The sequence below is a fragment of the Pelophylax lessonae genome, assembly GCF_965119305.1.
Source record: "Pelophylax lessonae genome assembly, chromosome: 1".
In the NCBI taxonomy this organism is placed as follows: domain Eukaryota; kingdom Metazoa; phylum Chordata; class Amphibia; order Anura; family Ranidae; genus Pelophylax; species Pelophylax lessonae.
The window spans coordinates 55487817-55508049 of NC_138768.1; the positions used below are offsets into that span (position 1 = coordinate 55487817).

Genomic DNA, 20233 nt, shown 5'->3' on the forward strand with positions numbered 1-20233 from the left:
GTACTTACTGTGCCATGCCGGTACCTACTGTGCCATGCCTATACCATCACCTGTGCTATGCCTATACTATCTGCTGCCTATACCATGACCTGTGCCATGCCTATACCATGACCTGCGCCATCTCCTGTACCATGCCCGCAGCCCCTGTTTTTGTGTCTCGTGGTGGTCCTGTTGGGTCCAGTAGCTGCTGCATTTCCCACCCTAGGCTTATACTCGAGTCAAAAAGTTTTCCCATTTTTTTGTGGTAAAATTAGGGGCCTCTGCTTATATTCGGGTCGACTTATACTTAAGTATATACGGTAAGTATAACATGTTTGTTATTTTTATAGGGGGAAAAAAAAAACAGACTTTACAATCTATTAATTGGAAAAAAAAAAACAAGTAAAACATTTTGGCATCACCTCGGCCTCCACCTCGCCATACACCTGCCTGCTACCAATCTCTGCAATGTCCGTTTATATTAATGTGTGATCTAAATAATGAACAAGATACATTTATTTGGTGATTCAAACCACAAATTTATTTTCATTTCCTGCTGCTGTTATCAGGTTTCCAAAATGCTGTCTAGACTTCGAGTTCTGGTAAATGTGGGCACCGCGGCACGCCGCTCCGTACATACCAAGGAGAAGGGGAAAGCGCTTCTACTTAGTCCAAGGACCAACAAGGTGAGGAGCTTCACTGGATTTACGTGGGAATAGTCCATCCTTGTCAAACCCATGTGACCTTATTCAGGGTAGTAACTGATAACAGTATGTATGTATCTGTTCAGTTGTATCTGACTCTTGCCAATTCCGTAAGCTGGCTCCCTGGGCCTCATATCTGGTACACTTGAAAGCCTTCTAATAGAAATTTCTCAGCAATTTTTTTACAAGGTAGGTCACCGGGTCTTTTCTCAACTTTCCCTGTTTGCAGACTGATGTCCTGTCGAAAAATGCTTTAGACAGTTTCTCAGAAGCATTATCCGACAAGAGGTAAACCGTGGAAAGCGCGAAGGGTGAAGAATCGAAATGTCAGATTCTACTGTGTTCTCTGCACATGCGCGCAACGGAAAACTATTCTTATTGGGCGGATTATTCTTATTGGGAAATTGAGGGAATATTGTCGTGAGTACAGAACATGTACACACAGCTCTGAGGGGAACACACTGAAGTATATCTGTACACTGATGTAAAGGGCCACTCTGATGGGGACACCTTATGTAAAGGGCCACTCTGATGGGGACACCTTATGTAAAGGGCCACTCTGATGGGGACACCTTATGTAAAGGGCCACTCTGATGGGGACACCTTATGTAAAGGGCCACTCTGATGGGGACACCTTTATGTAAAGGGCCACTCTGATGGGGACACCTTTATGTAAAGGGCCACTCTGATGGGGACACCTTTATGTAAAGGGCCACTCTGATGGGGACACCTTTATGTAAAGGGCCACTCTGATGGGGACACCTTTATGTAAGCAGCTCTCCACTCAGGGAGCTGTCAGAACCAAGCGATCCTTGGTGTTCAATCGCTCGGTTCTCAGTGCAGAAGAGCCAGGGGACAGATGCAGCATCGGACTAATACTGCATCCACCTAGGTTAGTATAATTGGGGGGGGGGAGCCATACATCTCTTTTAAATATCATCACACAGGGTGTTTTACATCAGGTGTCCCCATCAGAGTGCCCCTTTACATCAGGTGTCCCCATCAGAGTGCCCCTTTACATCAGGTGTCCCCATCAGAATGCCCATTTACATCAGGTGTCCCCATCAGAATGCCAATTTACATCAGGTGTCCATATCAGTGCCCCCTTACATCAGTGCTGTGTGACATGCACTGTACTCGCGACAATATTTCCCCCAATTTCCCAAAAAGAATAATGGGCCCAATTGGAATAGTTTTCCGTTGCGCGCATGTGCAGAGAGTTTGGCAGAATCTGGCATTTTGGTTCTACACCCTCTGCAGTTTGCCTCTTGTCGGATAATGCCTCCAAAAAACTGCGCATGCCCAGTGTCATCGTCACTCCAGCTGATTGGGATATCGGCTGGAGTGGAGTTATGTACTGCACATGCGCAGAGGCATTTTTTGACAACACCGCATGTAAAATAATATATACAGTAAGTAATTTATTTTCTTTTTTTTTTTTTTTTTTTATGATTTTCATATGTTGCAGCTAACCGGCCTACCACTAATCTTCTTATGTCTGTTTTAGGGAATGGCATTCACGCTGCAGGAAAGGCAGATCCTTGGATTACAAGGTTTGTTGCCCTCCAAGATTGAGACCCAGGACATCCAGGCAGCCAGATTCCACAAAAACCTGAGAAAGATGAAGGACCCCCTGGGAAAGTATGCTATAGTGTGCACGGGATTTTGGGACCACTAAGTGGGTTGTGATGAAAACTGTTAATTGCTTTGGGCTTAAAGCGTAACTCCACTTTTGTTGAGAAAAAACAATTCCCCTCTGGGTGATCTCTGTACATTACAAGGATTATAACAAACTTTGTTGCAGATTTCTACCTTTTGTTGTTCTGAAGAAATCATTGTTTGTTCCTCTGTGCTGAGTGTGTCTAATGGGAGCGGTTTCATAATTGTCTATCAGCTGTGGCAGCTGCAGGGCTTTGAGGAAATCTGCTGGGCGTGTTCCTATTGGGAGTATCTCACCAAAAATGACATTTCTCTTACGTCCTCCGACAGTCGCCGCCTCCTCTAAGTCATCACTATTGGAGCGGAAGTCAATACCCAATAGGGGCGACTGTCGGAGGACGTAAGAGAAAGGAATTTTACAGGTAAGATTTTACAAAAATTCAGTTTTTTGTTGCAGGGGATGCCAGAAATCTGACTTGTATCTTAGGCAGACTTCTGGGAAAATTGGTGAGCCAATCACACAAGCAGGAAATGTTTCTGGGGGTGTGGTCAGTGTACATTCTGTGTACAGAACAACTCCAGGCGGCCATATTGCATTGCATTTTCAGAAAATTACAACAGCTGCAGATTGAAAAGGAAAGGTCATTTTTAATAACATTCAATTACAATATGATTTGTGTTGTTTTTTTTTTTTTCTTTATTTGCTATTTTTTTTTTTTTCCCCACGAAAGTGGAGTTACCCTTTAACAAAGGGTTAATAGTGAAGGATTGTGAAGGACATGGAGGTCAGATAGAAAATCAATTACACTGACTGTAGTTTTTTGCTGTGAGGCCAATGTGAATATTTCTTTGAAAGGCTGTGTGTTATTTTAAGCCATGGAAATGCAGATCAATGACCTCAAATGTTTTCAGAGTGGATGCACACCATCTGCCTTTACAAGAGTGTCCTAAAGCTGAGCTGCAGACATAAAATCTGTCATTAAAATCTATTCCTTAAGGCCCTGTTCACATCTGAGCATATTTCAGCTCGTAAAACGCTCATCTCTGAAGTCTCCAAAATGCCCAACAAGCAAAATCCCATTCATTTCAATGGCCCCTGTTCACATCTGAGCGTTTTTGTCTCCTGAATCAAAAGGCCTGAAGCTCAAAAAAGTACATGAGCTTCTTTTTTTTGCTGATTACAGGCATTTTTGTTAATGTCAATGCCTGCCTCCTAAACACCTGCAAGGAGTTTAGGAGGCAGGCATTGCGGAGGCCGGGAGAGATGCGGTCGGCGGCGATGGCTAGTCAAACATAGAAGAAAGTGACCGCACTCTAATTTTATTCTTCATCACAGGCATCAAAAATAAGACTGGTAAGACATGGGATAATGAAAGGTAACCTGTGTATGGATTCCAGCAAATTTCGGCGGCGATGGCTGCCTGGTACAGAGAGAGTGGCACTGACATCATTCCCCTTTCTCTGTAACCCTGGAAACCAGGAGCGACGAGTATTCATCACTTCCATTTCCGCCCCTTTTGTTTATCTGGCCACCGGCAGCCAGAGAAGCAGCCGATAACCGATCTTGGTCTGATCAGCTGCATGGAGGGGCCACAAGAGAGATTTGGGGTCTAATAGACCCCAAATTTCTCCATAAAGAGGACCTGTCACGGCCCTTGCTATCACAAGGGATGTTGTTCATCCCTTGTGATAGTGATAAAGTTTGTAGCAAAAAAAAAGAAAAATGTAAAAAGTGTAAAAAAAACAAACAAACAAACAAAAAACGCTGCGCAATTACCATGTGACATAAAAAATTGCAACACACACCATTTTATTCTGTAAGGTCTCTGCTTAAATTATATAATGTTTGGGGGTTCTAAATAATTTTCTAGCAAAAAAAAAAATAGAAGGGAAGTGTCAGAATAGGCTTGGGAAGGAGGTGGTTAAATCACTCCCATTCACATGCACTCTGCACATAGACAAACAGCTGTTTCTTCAGGAAAATCAAAGGTTTGAAGCCTGCAACAAAGTTTGTTAAATTCCCTGCAATGTACAGAGACCACCCAGAGGGGATTTTTTTTTTTTTTTCTCAACAAAAGTGGAGTTGCGCTTTAAAGTTCCACATTGGATTACTACACAGATCTGGTAGAATTGTACAAAGCACATCAAGATTCAAGAAAGAAGTCACATGACTGCTTATCCCAGAATTCAGCTTTAAAGGAAATCTGTCATGGGGGAAAGATGGAGGCAGCCATTGCTTATCTCTTTCTAAAATAAATGCAAGTTGCATTCTAAGAAAAAATATATTGAATGAAGTTTCACTTTGGACAGATTTTTGCTGTATGTAAAAAAAATTGAAAACGCACTTTTGCAAAGTAAAAAAAAAAAGCTTAATCTGTGCAGCCTTCCCTCGTGTAATTAATCAAAATAAAATAAAAATAAAATTCCCCATCTGCTGCTCACTCTCATGTGTTCTCACCCCACTTTTCAATACAGCAAAACTACATAAATAGTGCAGTGCAAGTGGTAACAAAGTAACACCATCCTGTGTAAGTGTCCACAAAAAGTTACAACTGAGACAAATTAATGTGTATCAAAGAAAAAAAATAACATAACTGGATCAGTAACAATAGTGTCCAAAAAATAAGTGTCCAAAAAATAAATAGCAGTAATAATCAGTGGGTATGGCCCCTTTCACACTATCCGTTCGTAGGACAGACTCCGTTTTTCTCAGCGGGAGATCGATCCGCCGATCCCCCACTGAGCAGGAGGATGACAGCTGTTCTCCGCACTGTGTGCGGAGACACAGCGGTCAGTTCCCCATACATCTCTATGGGGGATAACGGATGGGAACGGACCGTTGGTCGGTTCTCATCCGATCTGCTGGATGGATGGAAATCCTGGACGGATCGGATCGGATGTCAGCGGACATGTCTCTGCTGACATCCGATGCCCCATAGGGATGCATGGGGGAACCGTTCAGATCCGCCAAAAAAACTGACAGACGGATCTGAACGGTCCGCCTGTGTGAAAGAGCCCTTACAGCCCATTCAGACTGGCGCGACAGGATTTTGTGGGGCGACCTGTGAAGTCGCGGCGCGACTTGCACAGACTTCATATAATTGAAGTCAATGCAAGTCGCCTCCAGGTTGCCCCAAAGTAGTACAGGACCCTTTTTCTCCTTTTTCTAAGTCGGAGCGACTTGTGTCGCTCCTATTAGAACGGGTCCTGTACTATTCAATGGCAAGCGACCGACTGTGACTTGTCAGGCGACCAAGTCGCCTGACAAGTCGCGCTAGTGTGAATGGACCCTTAGGGCTCTTTCAGACGGCGCTCCGCTGTTTTTGTCCGCTGCGGGACTTTTTTTTTTTTTTTTTCACGGAGCGGATGACGTGCGGACCTAATGTAAGTCTATGGGCATTGCGAATGTCAGCGGATGACACCGCTGACATCCGATTTTGCTTCCTTTCCGTTTTTTGAACGGAGGAAAAATAGGGTTCTGTTCCGTTCCAAAAAACGGAACAGAACTGAAAGGAAGAAAATCGGATGTCAGCGGATGGTATTCCGCTGACATCCGCAATGCCATTGACTTACATTATGTTCGCAAAAAAATAGGATGATTTGCGGACATACGGAGCGCCGTGTGAAAGAGCCCTTAGTGTCCAAAAAATGAAACCATATTAACCAAACTAGGCTGCTTCAAATCAACATTTCATGTGCTCCTTTCAACATACGTGTGTAAGGCCCCTTTCACACTTGTGCAACTTGTCATGCAACTTTGGACATCAGAGTTGCACGACATGTCGTTCGCCATGTTTTCCAATGATACCCATTTATATATGCGCACCTTAAAGTTGCAGCAACTGCAAAGTAGTCCCTGCACTACTTTGGCCAGATTTTTAATGCGTTTTGAGGTCCAAAGACATAAGCATTGCTTCAAGCCCAGTCAAAATTGCGCCACTTTCAAGTCACACAAGTGTGAAAGGGGCCTTAAAGCTTCTTATATCTTCCACCTCCGTGTATAAGGGATACTTTTATGCAAAAGTGCTCATGAAATCCTCCACCAGTGATGAGATGGCAGCTCACCTTACACTTAGGCTACGTTCACATGTAGGCGTAGCGGATAACGGGCAGAATCACCGTGATTCTGCCCGCGATCCGGAAATCATTGCAAATCGCGGGACGGCTGTGCGTTGCCCGTGATTTGCAATGGCACCCCAAATGTTGTGCGATGTTGCTGCGATTTTCCGCCTGTCGAATTGCAGTAACATCGCGCAAACAGAATTGCGGGACACATGACGCACAAAAGAAGCTCTTGTACCTTTTTTGGGGGCGTACCGCGATTCTGTTTGCGCAATGTTACCGCGATTCGGCAGGCGGAAATCGTGGCAACATCGCACAGCGTTTGGGGTGCCATTGCAAATCACGGGCATCGCACAGGCGTCCCGTGATTTGCAATGATTTTCAGATCACGGGTAGAATCGCGGTGATTCTGCCCGTGATCCGCTGCGCCCACATGTGAACGTAGCCTTAGACCGCTGTATTACCAGCAGGTCTAAACACGCCGTTTCCTAATGGGTGTAACCTCTGCGCTCTCTTCAACACATCCTTTTACAGATACATGATCTCCATGATCAGTATATGAAAATAAAAGAGAAATATCTAGTGCTCTCTGTATGCTTTTTTTTTTTTTTTTTTTTCCCCTCAATTTTTATTGAAAGCTTTTTTTTTTTTTTTTTTTTTTTTTTCTAGACCTACGTTGAGTAACAAAACGTAACAGAAAAAAACACAAAACAATAGAAAAAAAAAAAAAAAACAGCTGTACACGTTTACATCATACAAAAGTATAGCGTAAGGCGGCCTCCCAATCCTGTAAAGAACCCCTAATACAATGATCTGCAGATATATCGTCCAGCAATGAGTACATGAGACCCTAAGTATTATAATTAAACCCGTACACACCAAGATGATTGTCTATCTTGCATGTCAGAAAGCCATGAGTGTACTTATCTCGGCTAAAATGAAGGCTTATGTATAGGAGACCAAGCTAGCGATTATTCATATACTCTTTATTAAAAGCAGATAAAACCTAGGTTGTAAACTCACATAAATGGCATTCAACCGTTCCGGTGTAATGGGCAGATAACACGGTCCCAGCGTGCATCATATAGTTAGCAGTGGCTGCGGAATAGCTTCCAAGGGGCTGGCTCCTAATTCCCCAAACGCATTGCACCGTGACGAAGTCCATGCCCAGGACGCAACACATTTAGGGAATTGGGAGTCTTACCTTGTGCTGCTGCTAGGAAGTAGCTGGGGTAGATGGGAAGCAGAAAGTGCAGGGTCTGGAGGAGGACCAGTTAAGAGCTGAAATCAACTGCCAGAGTCTACTGAATGTTGAGACCAGAGGTGGGCGGAGACGAGCCTCTCTGTGGCTGCATGGAGAAGCTCAGGATCTGGCGGAGGAGTTCTGTCCTCCTTTCTGCTGCCGACTATTGAGACAAGGTGGGGGCGGAGATTAGGGGTTGCTGTAGCTGAAGATTTGTGAGGGCCACATGAAATGGCCTGGCCCACTGGGCTTGTGTTTGGCACATTTTCAGCACTATTAGGAAGTACTTTTACCTTTCATAATGGCCTTAGAGGTAGGGCGGTTGCTGGAGATATATGGAGGCACCTCTAAATACCTACAGGTTTTTTTTTTTTTTTTTTGGTCTTGACTGCCTCTTTAGGTAGTCTAAAGCCCCGTACACACGCGTCGATAATTGGCCGTGAATTTTCGGCGAACGCCCGATCGGACGATTTTTGGCTTGTTAGTATGATGCTTCCGACAACCGACTCCGACTTTTCGGCCGAAAAAAATCTGGTGTGCAGACTATAAAATTTTTGTTGGCGTCAACACAACGGCCGATTTTCTGTCAGTCAGTACAGATTTCGGAAGACAAAAATCTAATGAGCAAGACTGGGCATGCTCACAGGTGAAAAAACACAGGGAAAGTAAACCAGCACATGACATCACTTCTGAAGTTGGTTTTTGTTGGCCGAGAAAATTAGTGTGCAGTCTAGGCACATTCCAACCAACAAAACACCACTCTGGACAAAAGTCGGACGATCGGTCGGCCGATAATCGTTGCGTGTGTACGAGGCATAAGTAGACTTTCTGCCATTGTTTCCTCTCCTGTTGTGTATATACCTTCACATTTATTCTGTTTGTTAGACCATCTAATTGGTTTTGTTACACGTCCGTGGAGTTTTGGTTTTATTTCTCTCCAAGCCATCAGTCTTACATTGACTTGTCTGTTTCAGATACATCTACGTAATGGGGATTCAGGAGAGGAATGAGAAGCTCTTCTACAGAGTATTACAGGATGAGATTGAGAGGTTAATGCCCATTGTTTACACCCCCACCGTCGGCCTGGCCTGCTCGCAGTATGGACATATCTTCAGGAGACCAAAGTTAGTATTTATTTATACATTTTTTTTTTTCCTAGTTGTGTTATGCTGTATTAGAAATGTTAACATATTAGGCTGGCCATACATGGATCGAAATTTGTGCGGTTCAGCAGGGGCCAGCCGTGTGTTGATCCATGCATAGGGACAGTGGTTGCACAAAAGTCAACCTACTGATTGGCTTCTGTACACCCAGCCTGTCAGATAAATGCTACTCAATCAGCACCGCCGACTATAGCCAGCAATGCTGATCAGTGTGTTCTGTCACAATACAACAGCTCAGCAGTGAGGATTCCCCCCTCCACCTTGAATTAGGGCTGAACGATATTCAATGTAACATCAAATATCGTGCCGCGGGCGTGGGCGATAGTCACATCGCCGGATCAGCCGATATTGGAGACTCACAGTGAAGGAAGGTAGAAGAATACAGCCCGACCGTCCCGCATGTTAAGTCCGTCCTGCAGCTCTCCTGACTGAGCAGCGGCACAGGGAACCAATCACGCGTGCCTGCACACCTGATTGGTTCGCTGTGCCGCTACTCACAACGTGATTGGTTCGCTGTGCCGCGCTCACTGCTCAGTCAGGAGAGCTGCAGGATGGACTTAACATGCGGGACGGTCGGGCTGTATTCTTCTTCCACCACTGTGAGTCCCGATTTCTCTGCCTATGCTTAAGTTCCACAGCACAGTCACACTGTCATGATCATCTTATTAAAGCGGAGTTCCGGGCACAAAAACGATATCTTTTTTTTTTGTGCCCCTCCGCTAGGTAGACCTCACCTGAAAAGGAATTGGATAGTTATTTATTTTTTTTTTTTTGTTTACTTACCTTGTAATTGAAGATCGAAGATACTCACCTCAGAGTACTTCCTCCCTCGGAGCCGCGGCTCACCCCGTCACTTCCTGTCTCGCTATGATTCCTGGGAGCTGAACGTCATCGCTCCCAGGAATCAATGCGACGGCACCGCCCCCGCTCATCATTTCCGGGCGACGCTGCATTCCCCTGCTAAACAGCTTCTGGGCATGCCCAGAAGCTGTGGAGGAATGCGGCGCCGCGCCGGAAATGACGAGAGGGGCTGGTGCAGGCGCATTCTGGGACAAGAAGACGCGGAAGAAGACACAGAAGAGGGCCGCGCCGGCTTCAGCTGCCCACAAGAGAGATGGAAACGCTGTGGAAGAAATTTTATAAGTAAGTATTTCTTCTAAAAGGTAAGTGCGAACCGGGACAGATCAGAGGCTAGCCATTGTGGAATGTACTAGCCCTGACTGTCCCGGGGGTATGTTTAGTAAAAAATGACTCCTGTGCCCGGAACTCCGCTTTAACCTGCAGTTCCCTGGAGTGTCCACCCAGTTCCCTACATTACCATTAACCCTGGCCTGCCCTGTATGGTGCAACTGCAATGACATTTAGAAGAAGGCTGCTGCAACACTTCCCAAATCCTACTACAGTAACATTACCCTGGCTTGCCCTGTAGTACAATCAGAAGAAGGCTGCTGCACTGAATCCCTACAGTAACATTAACCCTGTATTTAGCCTGGATTGATGGCTCTTTCAATATCGCAATATATATCGTTGGGAAAAAAAAATATCGCAATGTACTTTTTTTCCAATATCGTGCAGCCCTACCTTGAATGCCTAGAACCATGGAGTTTTTAGACGTCCTGTGTGCAAGAGGTCCAACAAATTAGCTTTACCCAGCATCCCTTTTCTAAAAATGTCCTCAGGTTTGTCTTCACTCTAATGACAAAACTCTTTGCTTCTGTGTTTGCTTTTGCAGGGGTTTGTACATTTCTATCTTAGACAAAGGACATATCCGATCCATTTTGGAAAACTGGCCAGAGAATGATGTAAAGGTGAGTATATGGAGAACATGGTGATTAATTGTCCTGAGAAAGTAACTCTTACAAGTTGTTAATCTGTACCCCGACTGGATATAAATGTGATGAAGATGCTTAAAGTGTAACTCCACTTTCATGGAGAAAAAAAATGGCAAATAAAATAAAAAAATAACTGCTACAAGCCATATTGGAATTGCTGTTTAAAAATGGTATTTTTTCTTAAATCTGGAACACTGTAACTTTCTATAACACACGTGTCAAACGCAAGGCCTGTGGGCTGAATCTGGCCCTCCAGGCCTTGTCAAGTTGCTCTCACACCCAGGTTTGCAGCCGGAATATGGTGAAACTCCATTCCACCACTTCTAGCTGCGACCCTCAGCTCCTGCTCCCCGCTGTCTCCTGCAAACACAGTGGCTCCCGCAACTAACAGATCTCTACTAGTGATCGACCGATATTTTTTCGCTGCCGATACCGATATTTTGGACATTGCATATCGGTATCGGCTGAGATTTTCGTACATTTAGAAAAAAATTATATTTTTAATTTTTTTTACTTTACAGGTACTCTTGTGGAGGGATCTGGGGGTCTATAAGACCCCAAACCCCTCCTCTGCACTTAAAAGCATTCAAAATGCCAAGTTTGGCTGTTTTGAATGCTGTGATTTGCAGTACCCGGAAGTGATGTCATGATATCACTTCCGGGTTTTTGCATGGAGACCCGATCAAAGCCGAATGCGACTTTGATCGGGTCTTTGGTGGCAGTGCAGGCTGGGTGCCCGGTTCTCCCGATGGGACGGGAGATCCAGGCGAACCGTGGAAGGAGGGGGCGTCCCACTCCTTGTAATGACAGCCAAGCAGCTTCTCAGCCGCATCGGTTGTCATTACAAGACAGCTGACCGTTGGCTATGGACGCCGGTACCGGGGTGATGCCTCTAGCTGCAGGCATCACTCCGGTACAAGCACTTTCCAAAATATCGGCAATAGCGGTAACTTCAGGGGCCAATTCATATATATATATATATATATATATTATATAAATTTTTTTTTTTTTTTTCGGGGAAAGTGCATATTGGCCCTCGATATATCAGCTTTGCCGATAATCGGTCGATCCCTAATTTCTACACACACTGACAGCAGGGACAGATCTCCAGAATCTGAGAAAGAGAACAATCTCTTTGAAAGGCGAGGCAGAGCCTCCTACACAGAGAAGTACTAGAGCCAGATAAGGAGAGAGTGATGCGAGAAAGCTTTGAGGAGGGTTGTGGTTGGGTTGTACTTTGTACATAACACACTCCTGAACCCTGCCCGTAGGGCACCTGTGGTTCAACTGGCCCTTTGAGGACAATCCTACTGCTTATGTGACTCCTTGATGAAATTGAGTTTGTCACCCCTGTTCTATAAAATTCAATGCAATATGTCAACCTGGAGGCATTCCGTACACCATTAGTACAAGAATGATCCCAGAAATGTCATTTCTTGCTTGTGTGATTGGCTCGCTGATTTTCTCAGAAGTCTGCACGAAGATACAAGTCAGATTTTAGACATCCTCTGCAACAAAAATGTCAATTTTGGTAAGATGCTCCCAAAGGGTTAATCACTTCTAAAGGGATGCAGACCCTGCAACTTTCCTCACTAGAACACTGGAAGTGCGTCAGCTGATTTATAATGAAAAAGTCACTCCTATTAAGATTCCCTCTTCAGAGAAGAATCGGGTAGGAATCTGAAACAACAAAGTTTGTTAAAATCCTTGCAATGTAGATTGATCAGCTAGAGGGGAATGTTTTTTCTTTTTTTTTTTTTTTTTTTTTTTTTTTACAAAAGTGGAGTTAGACCCCTTTCACATTGACAGTCTGCCAGCAGGCAGATGACAGGTCTGTTTCCACTCTGTTGATGCAGAGTGGACACGGGTACAACCTGCTCTCCTCCTATAGGCGATCGGATGGGAACAGATTACCTGCCTGGTTCTATCTGACTGTCATCCCATCCCCCATCCGTCTGTTTTTAGTGAAACGCGGCCGGTGTTGACAGACATCTGCAGCTCCATAGAGGGCAAGGAATGGTCTGATCAGGTCCACCTAAAAAACTGACAGATGGACCGATCGGTCCGCACGTATAAAAGGGACTTTACTCTTTAGGTCTGCCATATGCGGCTCCAATTTCAGTTAATTCCTGCTGAAATTTGAGCTGTGGGTCTGGTCGACACCACCGATATTGGCCAGCTGACATTGCTCTGTTGTTCTGGTAGGCTTCGCCATGAATATCCATGAAATGATTGTATATTCCACACTCCTTCAGTATGCCTGTAATACACACATAGCCAAATCACAGTGCAGACAGACCGTGCCAACAGAGGGTTGTCTATGCAGTCTTGATGCATTATGGGATGGCACGGGGGAAGAAGGAGTGACGAAATCCTTTTATCCTGGAAGGCTTATAGGTGACAGGGTTTAACATCGCCCTTGGCTGCGCACAGGCACACGCCTCACTGTTACAGATAAGGAGGTTGGCAGGCACCAGCAGTAAACTTTTGAACTCTTGAGTCCAACTTTCTACAGCTATGAATACTTGGCATCCGGCCACCTTACATCAGTGTCGCTTATCTCAGGAAATTGAAAGGCGTGTGTGTAAACTGTCTACAGATCCTCAGAATCCAAGGAAAATGTAATATACAAGTTCCTGGGCTTATCGGGTTGATTTACTAAAGTGCGAAATCTGGTGCAGCTGTGCATGGTGGCCAATCAGCTTCTAACTTCAGCTTGTTCAATTAAGCTTTGACAATAAAACCTGGAAGCTGATTGGTTGCTGTGCAGAGCTGCACCCATAGGCGTGCGCAGGGGGTGTGCCTAGGCACACCGTAATCACTACATGTGGTGCCGCTCCCCCCCATGTTGTGCCTCCACCCGCAGTGCTGCTGGCTTCCCTCCTCTCCTCACTCCCCGCCTACTGCGGGGGATATTTCAGGATGAAGAGCGGGGGAAGGGGCTAGTCATTTTGTCATTAACCAGACCCTTCCTTTTCTAAATGAACACAGTGGACACACTCACTCACTGTGTTCATTCATAGCTGAAGCTTTAGTTTGTAAATGAACAGGAAGCCACTCGGCACAGAGCACTTCCCATTCATTCACTGTCCAGTGCACCTGAGGCAGCAGAGAAATGCATGTGTGTTAGAGCTTTGGGGTGCAAACCCTAATGCAATAAGCTGTGCACACCTATGGCTGCACCAGATTTGCCCTCTCCAGGTAAATGCAGGGCATGCATGGGTTTCAATCCAAAATTTCCAACATGCTGATCACTCAAATTCAATTAATAACCTCAATGTAATCATGCATCACTGTTAATGTTTGTGAAATGCAGAATTTAATATTGAAAGTCAAGTTACCATAGACTGTAAGGGCTCGGTCACACTAGTGTTGCTGTCTAAAGAACAATCTGCGATCGGTAGCGCCCATCGAAAGTAGCAGAGGGGGTATGATTCTGGCCAGGAAGCGAAACATCGCACCACAACATGTGTACAGCCCCGGCCACTGCCATCTGCAGCTAAAGGGAGAGAGGTGGGGGCAGTAAACCGCAGGGTTTTAACACCTCCAACTGCTAGTATGAATGAGCCCGAACTGTAACAAGAATGACGCTCTTCTAAATCTGGGAATATTCTCAGTCTTGTGCGGACTGCTGGGCAGTTGAGGGAACATTGAAGAAGGGGGGAGGTGTAGGACTTTGAATGAGGCGCACGGTGGGACTTTCCATGCGTCTCCATCCCTGTTCAATGTAAAAAAAGAAAGGTTTGGGACTTTGAGTGAGAGACATGAAGAGGCTGGCAGGGAAAAGATTAACACATTTATCGGCAGTGGCGACTGGTACTTTAAAATTTTGGGGGGGGGGGCGCAAACAAAAAAATGTAATCGGCATTGCTTTGCGGCAAAAAACGCTGTAAAAAATTGCGTGACTTTGAGGTCGCAAAAGTGTGAAAGGGGCCTTCAGTAATTAAGGTATAGTGTGCCCCCTTTCAATGCACAGTGACCAGCGTGCCCCCTTTCAATGCAGAGATGCCAGCGTGCCCCCTTTCAATGCAGAGATGCCAGCGTGCCCCCTTCAATGCAGTGACCAGCGTGCGTGCCCCCTTCAATGCAGTGACCAGCGTACGTGCCCCCTTCAATGCAGAGACCAGCGTACGTGCCCCCTTCAATGCAGAGACCAACGTGCGTGCCCCCTTCAATGCAGTGTGCCCCCCCCCCCCGAGACCAGTACACTTACCTGGAGCGGCCGCGGCTTCTCCACAGTGTCCCGGCGGAGGCTTCTCCACAGTGTCCCGGCGGCGGCTTCTCCTCAGTGTCCCGGCGGGGGCTTCTCTTCAATCCCCCGGCGTCTCCTCGAGTCCTCCCGCTCCCGCCTCCTCGGCCAATGGCATGGGGTTTGCCTTGCCAAACAGGAAGCGCATATCGGACCCGCTTCCTGATTGGCCAGGAGGAGGATCCGTGTGACAATAGCGAATTTTCAAAAATGGGGGGGGGGGTCGTCTTATACGCAGAGTATAAAAATCTCCAAGGTAAGTAAGTAGCTGTAATCTCTCAAAGCGCTGGCTGGATGTGCCCTATTAATCTCCAAGGTACCGTAAATGTAATCTCTCATATATCTCCAAGGTAACATAAGTATTACCGGTAGAAGTAATCTCTCAAGGCGCTGGCTTTCTTTGCGGGAATCCTGTACCGGTATATGTGCCGTAGATTCCGATAAAGTATACCACGCTGAGCCAATCACTGTGAGCGATTGTATTCTATTATTGAATGCAAAACCTTCTCAGATTGGCGGAGTCAGAGAGTAACCTCAGCCCGCCTACTTGACTCCGCCAATCCAAGTATGCTTTGCTTTTAATAATAGAATACATCGCTCACCGTGATTGGCTCAGTGCGGTACATATACAGATACGGGATTCCCGCACAGACAGCCAGCGCCTTGAGAGATTACTTCTACCGGTAATACTTGCTTTCGGTACCTTGGAGATATACAAGAGATTACATTTACGGTACCTTGGAGATCAATAGGGCACAGACAGCCAGCGCTTTGAGAGATTATATATAATACTTACTGCACCTTGGAGATATATGAAAGATTACATTAACGGTACTTATGGTACCTTGGAGATTAATAGGGTGTTTGATAGTGTTGCCTTGCCTCGGAAGGGAGGTAGTCTTATACGGCGAGTATAGCCCAAAACCTATGTTTTAACTTGAAAATTAGGGGGGTCGTCTTATACGCCCAGTCGTCTTAAGAGCCGGACAATACGGTCCTTGTTCTGGCTACGACTGTCGAAGAAGGAAATTTTCTTCCCTTTTTAAAGAGTTTTACTCCAACCAAACTCTCCAAGCAGACAGCAAAAACAAAAACGAAAAAAAAATCTTATAGATATTTGATTGCCTCCTTTTATTGAAAAACTAAATGCCTTCTCTATAAAAGCTTTTCTTCGGTTTCAGGCGGTTGTAGTGACAGACGGTGAGCGGATATTGGGGCTTGGTGACCTGGGAGTTTATGGAATGGGCATCCCTGTTGGAAAACTGTGCCTGTATACAGCTTGTGCCGGTATACGCCCTCGGTCATGTCTCCCGGTAGTAATTGATGTTGGCACTGACAATCCGGTAGGTTTCTTTATACATGGTACATTGTAAGCACATTAAAAGATAACCCTGCATAAATTTTACGTTGCATTTTTTTTTTTTTTAGGCTTTATTGAAAGACCCGTTCTATATGGGACTGTATCAGAAGAGGGACCGCACCCAGCTGTACGATGATCTTATTGATGAATTCATGGATGCTGTCACTGACCGGTAAAAAAAAAAAAAATGTTTTTGCATTATTTATCATGTGATGTAATTCCAGTTTTTAAAGGTGCTTTCTGTTTATTAAAATGTTGTAAGCCTGTAACTTTGGGTTGTAGTACACTGAAAGTCAATCTGTGGCTTTAGTCCTTAAAATATATACATATTCTTAACAAGCCACAAATGAGGTTTTAAACAAGCCTTTACTGACCTCTGTAGCTGCTGCATTGTGGAGAAGTTCATCCTTAATTTACAAGAGCGACCCTAAAATAAGTGTATTTCCTCTGAGAGCAGCATTTTTATGTAAACAAACAGTGGGTGGTCTAAGTTTTAAAATCTACTTTTAGAATGTATTTTGTGATTTCGCCAATTTCTGCCAAATCAGACGGAATTAAAGTGAATGTAAAGTCTCGTTTTTTAAAAAAAAAAATTAACTAAATAAAACTGTTACACTTACGTGCTCTGTGCAGTTGGTTTTGCACAGAGCGGACCAAATTCTCCTCTTCCTGGGTCCCTCATTGGCTCCCCTGGCCCTTCCCTCCTGTTGAATGTGGACACCCGAGCTGAGTCACGGCTCCCTGTGTCTATTCAGACAAGGAGCCGCGATCCGCCCACCCCCTCTCTCTCTCCTGATTGGCTGAATGTCTTTGACAGCAGCAGGAAGCAATCGCACCGCGCTGCTGTTCCAGCCAAGGAGGTGGGGAGTCACGGGCAGCTGAGAAACTCCTGCAACATCGCTGGATGAAGATGGGCTCAGGTAAGTATTAGGGGGGCTGAGGAGGGCTCCTGCACCTTTTGCATTAAGATAAAAAAAAAAAAACCTTCTGCCTTTTACAATCCCTTCAAAACCCTGTTGACCTCACCAAGCTTGATAAACTTTGATTGGAAAATCTAAGGTGCTCAGTGGAAAATTGTCAGCCACACAATGACTGAAGCCAATCAGATGCATTCACCTTTACAGCTGCTGGAGTAGAGGCTGCCATTATACAATAGCCAGCGGTGAAGATTCCTTTTTAGCATGGATGGATGAAAACAGTAATTTCCCTTTCGTGTGGCCCTTGGGAATTGAAGGCAAAAGAAATCTACATCTGGATGGCTAGCCTTGGGCTTAGGCAGGATTCATACCTTTGCATTATTGCTTCATGTGTCCTCCATTGAAATCAAACTGATCTCCATGCATGTGTTAAGATTGGTGTCCATGTATGTTATGCTTGTCGGTGCATTGTGATGCATATAAATGAATCTTGACTGGTGTTAACTTATCGATTCGTTTTGAAGTATGTCATGACTAGTGTCCTCATTGACACCCATGTTAACATGTTTTGATGTGTTTCCATTGATTAAAAAAAAAGAGCATAGGTTTCAGACCAGCTTAACCACTTAAAGCGGAGTTCCAGCCATTTACTCACCTGTCCAACGGTCCAGCGATGCGGCCGCCGGAAGCCTCGATCCTCTCCCTCGGCGCCGGCATCACTGCTGTGGGCACCCGGCTGTTACAGTTTGCGGCTTCACAGCCGGGTACCCACTGCGCATGCGCGAGTCGCGCTGCGCGCCGTGATTGGCCGGCAATCTTCTGGGACCTCTGACGTGTCCCAGAAGATTGCAGGGAGGGAGGGGGAGAGGAGAACTTCCGCTCAGGGCGCCGCGGCGCTCCGAGCGGAAGTGGGAGCGGGTACCTGTCAAAACTAGGTACCTGCTCCCCCCCCCAAAAAAATGACATGCCAAATGTGGCATGTCGGGGGGTCAGGACTCCCTAAAGCGGAAGTTCCACTTTTGGGTGGAACTCCGCTTTAAGCCCCAGAAGATTTTACCCCCTTCCTGACCAGGGCCTATTTTGCGATTTGGCACTGCGTGACTTTAACGGACAATTGCGCAGTCGTGCGACGCTGTACCTAAACAAATTTGACGTCCTTTTTTTCCCACAAACAGAGCTTTCTTTTGGTGGTATTTGATCACCTGTGGGTCTTTTTGATCATGCGCTATAAACAAAAAAAAGAGCGTAAATTTTAGCAAAAATAACAATATTTTTCAAATTTTTTTTTATATGAAATTCAAATTTTTTTTAACATTTTAGGCCAATTTTTTTACCATATGTTTGGTAAAAAAAAATCGCAAAAAGCGTATTTTGATTGGTTTGCGCAAAAGTTATTGCGTTTACTAACAAGGGGAAATATTTTTGTCTTTTTTTTTTTTTTTAACGCGTAATGGCGGCGATCTGCGATTTTTTATTTTTTTTTGGGACGGACAGATCGGACCCTTGACTGACATTTTTGACACTTTTGGGGTTACCAGTGACATTTTTACAGTAACAGTGCATATGTATAGCACTGATTAATGTAGTAATGACACTGGCAGTGAAGGAGTTAACTGTATTGGAGAGGGAGGGGTTAAGTGTGTCCTAGGGGTGTGTTTCTAACTGTGATTGGCTGTGGCTTGATGTGTAAGAACAATCAACGGTCCTACATAGTAGAACCGTTTGATCACCATTCCTACACAGGGAGAACTGACAGGCGGCTTTGTTTACACTAGCCGCCTGCCTTTCTCCCGCTGTCATGGACGATAGCGAGTACCCGGCGGACATCAGGTCCACCGGGCACACGCGCTGGGGGGTCCGTGACCGAGCGGGAGCGCGCATCTGGCGGCGCGCGCTCGCTCCCTAAACCCTTACAGGCCTGCCTGTGAGGGGCTGACTGCCGACGTAATAGTCGTGCGGCAGTCGGCAAGTCGTTAAAGAATAATTTGCTCCACAGTACATGCAGCTACAGAGGTCAGTGATAGCTTTTTTGAGTGTGTGTGGTGTGTTTTTTTTTTTTTTTTATACTGCTTTTTAACCACTTAACGACCAGCCACGTAGATCTACGTCGGCTGACTTTGAGTGGTTATACCGGGATGATGCCTCTAGCTAGAGGCATCATCCCGGTACCGTTGTTTGAAGCCGGCGGTCGGCTTTCCGTCGGTAACGATCGATGCGGCTCGGGAGCCGCTCGATCGTTACCCGGGGGGGCGGGAGGGGACGTCCCCCCCCCCCCTCCCGCCGCCTTCCGCGGCTTTGCTCGGGGCTCCCGTCCCACCGGGAGCCCCGAGCACCCAGCCGGCACGTCCGCCGGCTGGATGGAGTCCCGATGAATGCTGGAAACGGCATCGATCGGGTCTCCGATGACGTAACCCGGAGGCGGCGTCCATGACGTCACATCCGGGTTACCGTGCCGCAAAAGGCGGCAGATTTAAAAAACGGCTGTATGCAAAAATGCCGTTTTTGGCGTTTTGCATACAGGGAAGTGTAGTGGAGGGGTCTAGGGTCTTTTAGACCCTCGATCCCTCCATAAAGTGTACCTGTCACACATATTGCTGTCACAAGGGATGTTTACATTGCTTGTGACAGCAATAAAAGTGATCAGATTTTTTTTTTTTTTAAAAACCTGTAATAAAGTTAAAAAAAAAAGAAAAAATAAATAGGAAAAAAAAAAATTTAGCCGCCCCCGTTAGCTCGCGCACAAAAAAAAACGTATACGCAAGTCGAGCCGCAAATGAAATCGCTGTTCAAACCACACATGTGAGGTATCGCCGCGATCGCCAGAGCGTGGCCAATAATTTAAAAAAAAGAGCTACACTCTAACTCAAAACTGGTAACTGTTAAATAAATTTAAAGCGTCGCAGATTGAGATCTCTATTGACCGTAGTTTGTCGCCATCCCACGGGGGGGCGCAATTTTAAACCGTAACATGTTTGGTATCTATTTACTCGGCGTGACATGTTCTTTCACAATATACAAAAAAAATGGGCTAACTTTACTGTTTAGTATTTTTTTAAATTAGTGAA

At 45.5% G+C, this 20233-nt stretch overlaps 1 protein-coding gene across 1 annotated transcript in view; it reads left to right on the plus strand.

Moving 5' to 3' along the window:
• Positions 1 to 550: 550 nt before the first annotated feature.
• The window catches only part of ME2 (malic enzyme 2), a 55950-nt gene continuing 36267 nt past the window's right edge, over positions 551 to 20233 (plus strand). The window contains exons 1-6 of the mRNA XM_082275517.1: positions 551 to 665; positions 2191 to 2324; positions 8622 to 8771; positions 10543 to 10618; positions 16073 to 16234; positions 16320 to 16423. Coding sequence (XP_082131643.1) covers positions 558 to 665; positions 2191 to 2324; positions 8622 to 8771; positions 10543 to 10618; positions 16073 to 16234; positions 16320 to 16423 — 734 coding nt within the window. The 5' untranslated portion in view covers positions 551 to 557. The remainder of the gene's footprint in view (positions 666 to 2190; positions 2325 to 8621; positions 8772 to 10542; positions 10619 to 16072; positions 16235 to 16319; positions 16424 to 20233) is intronic.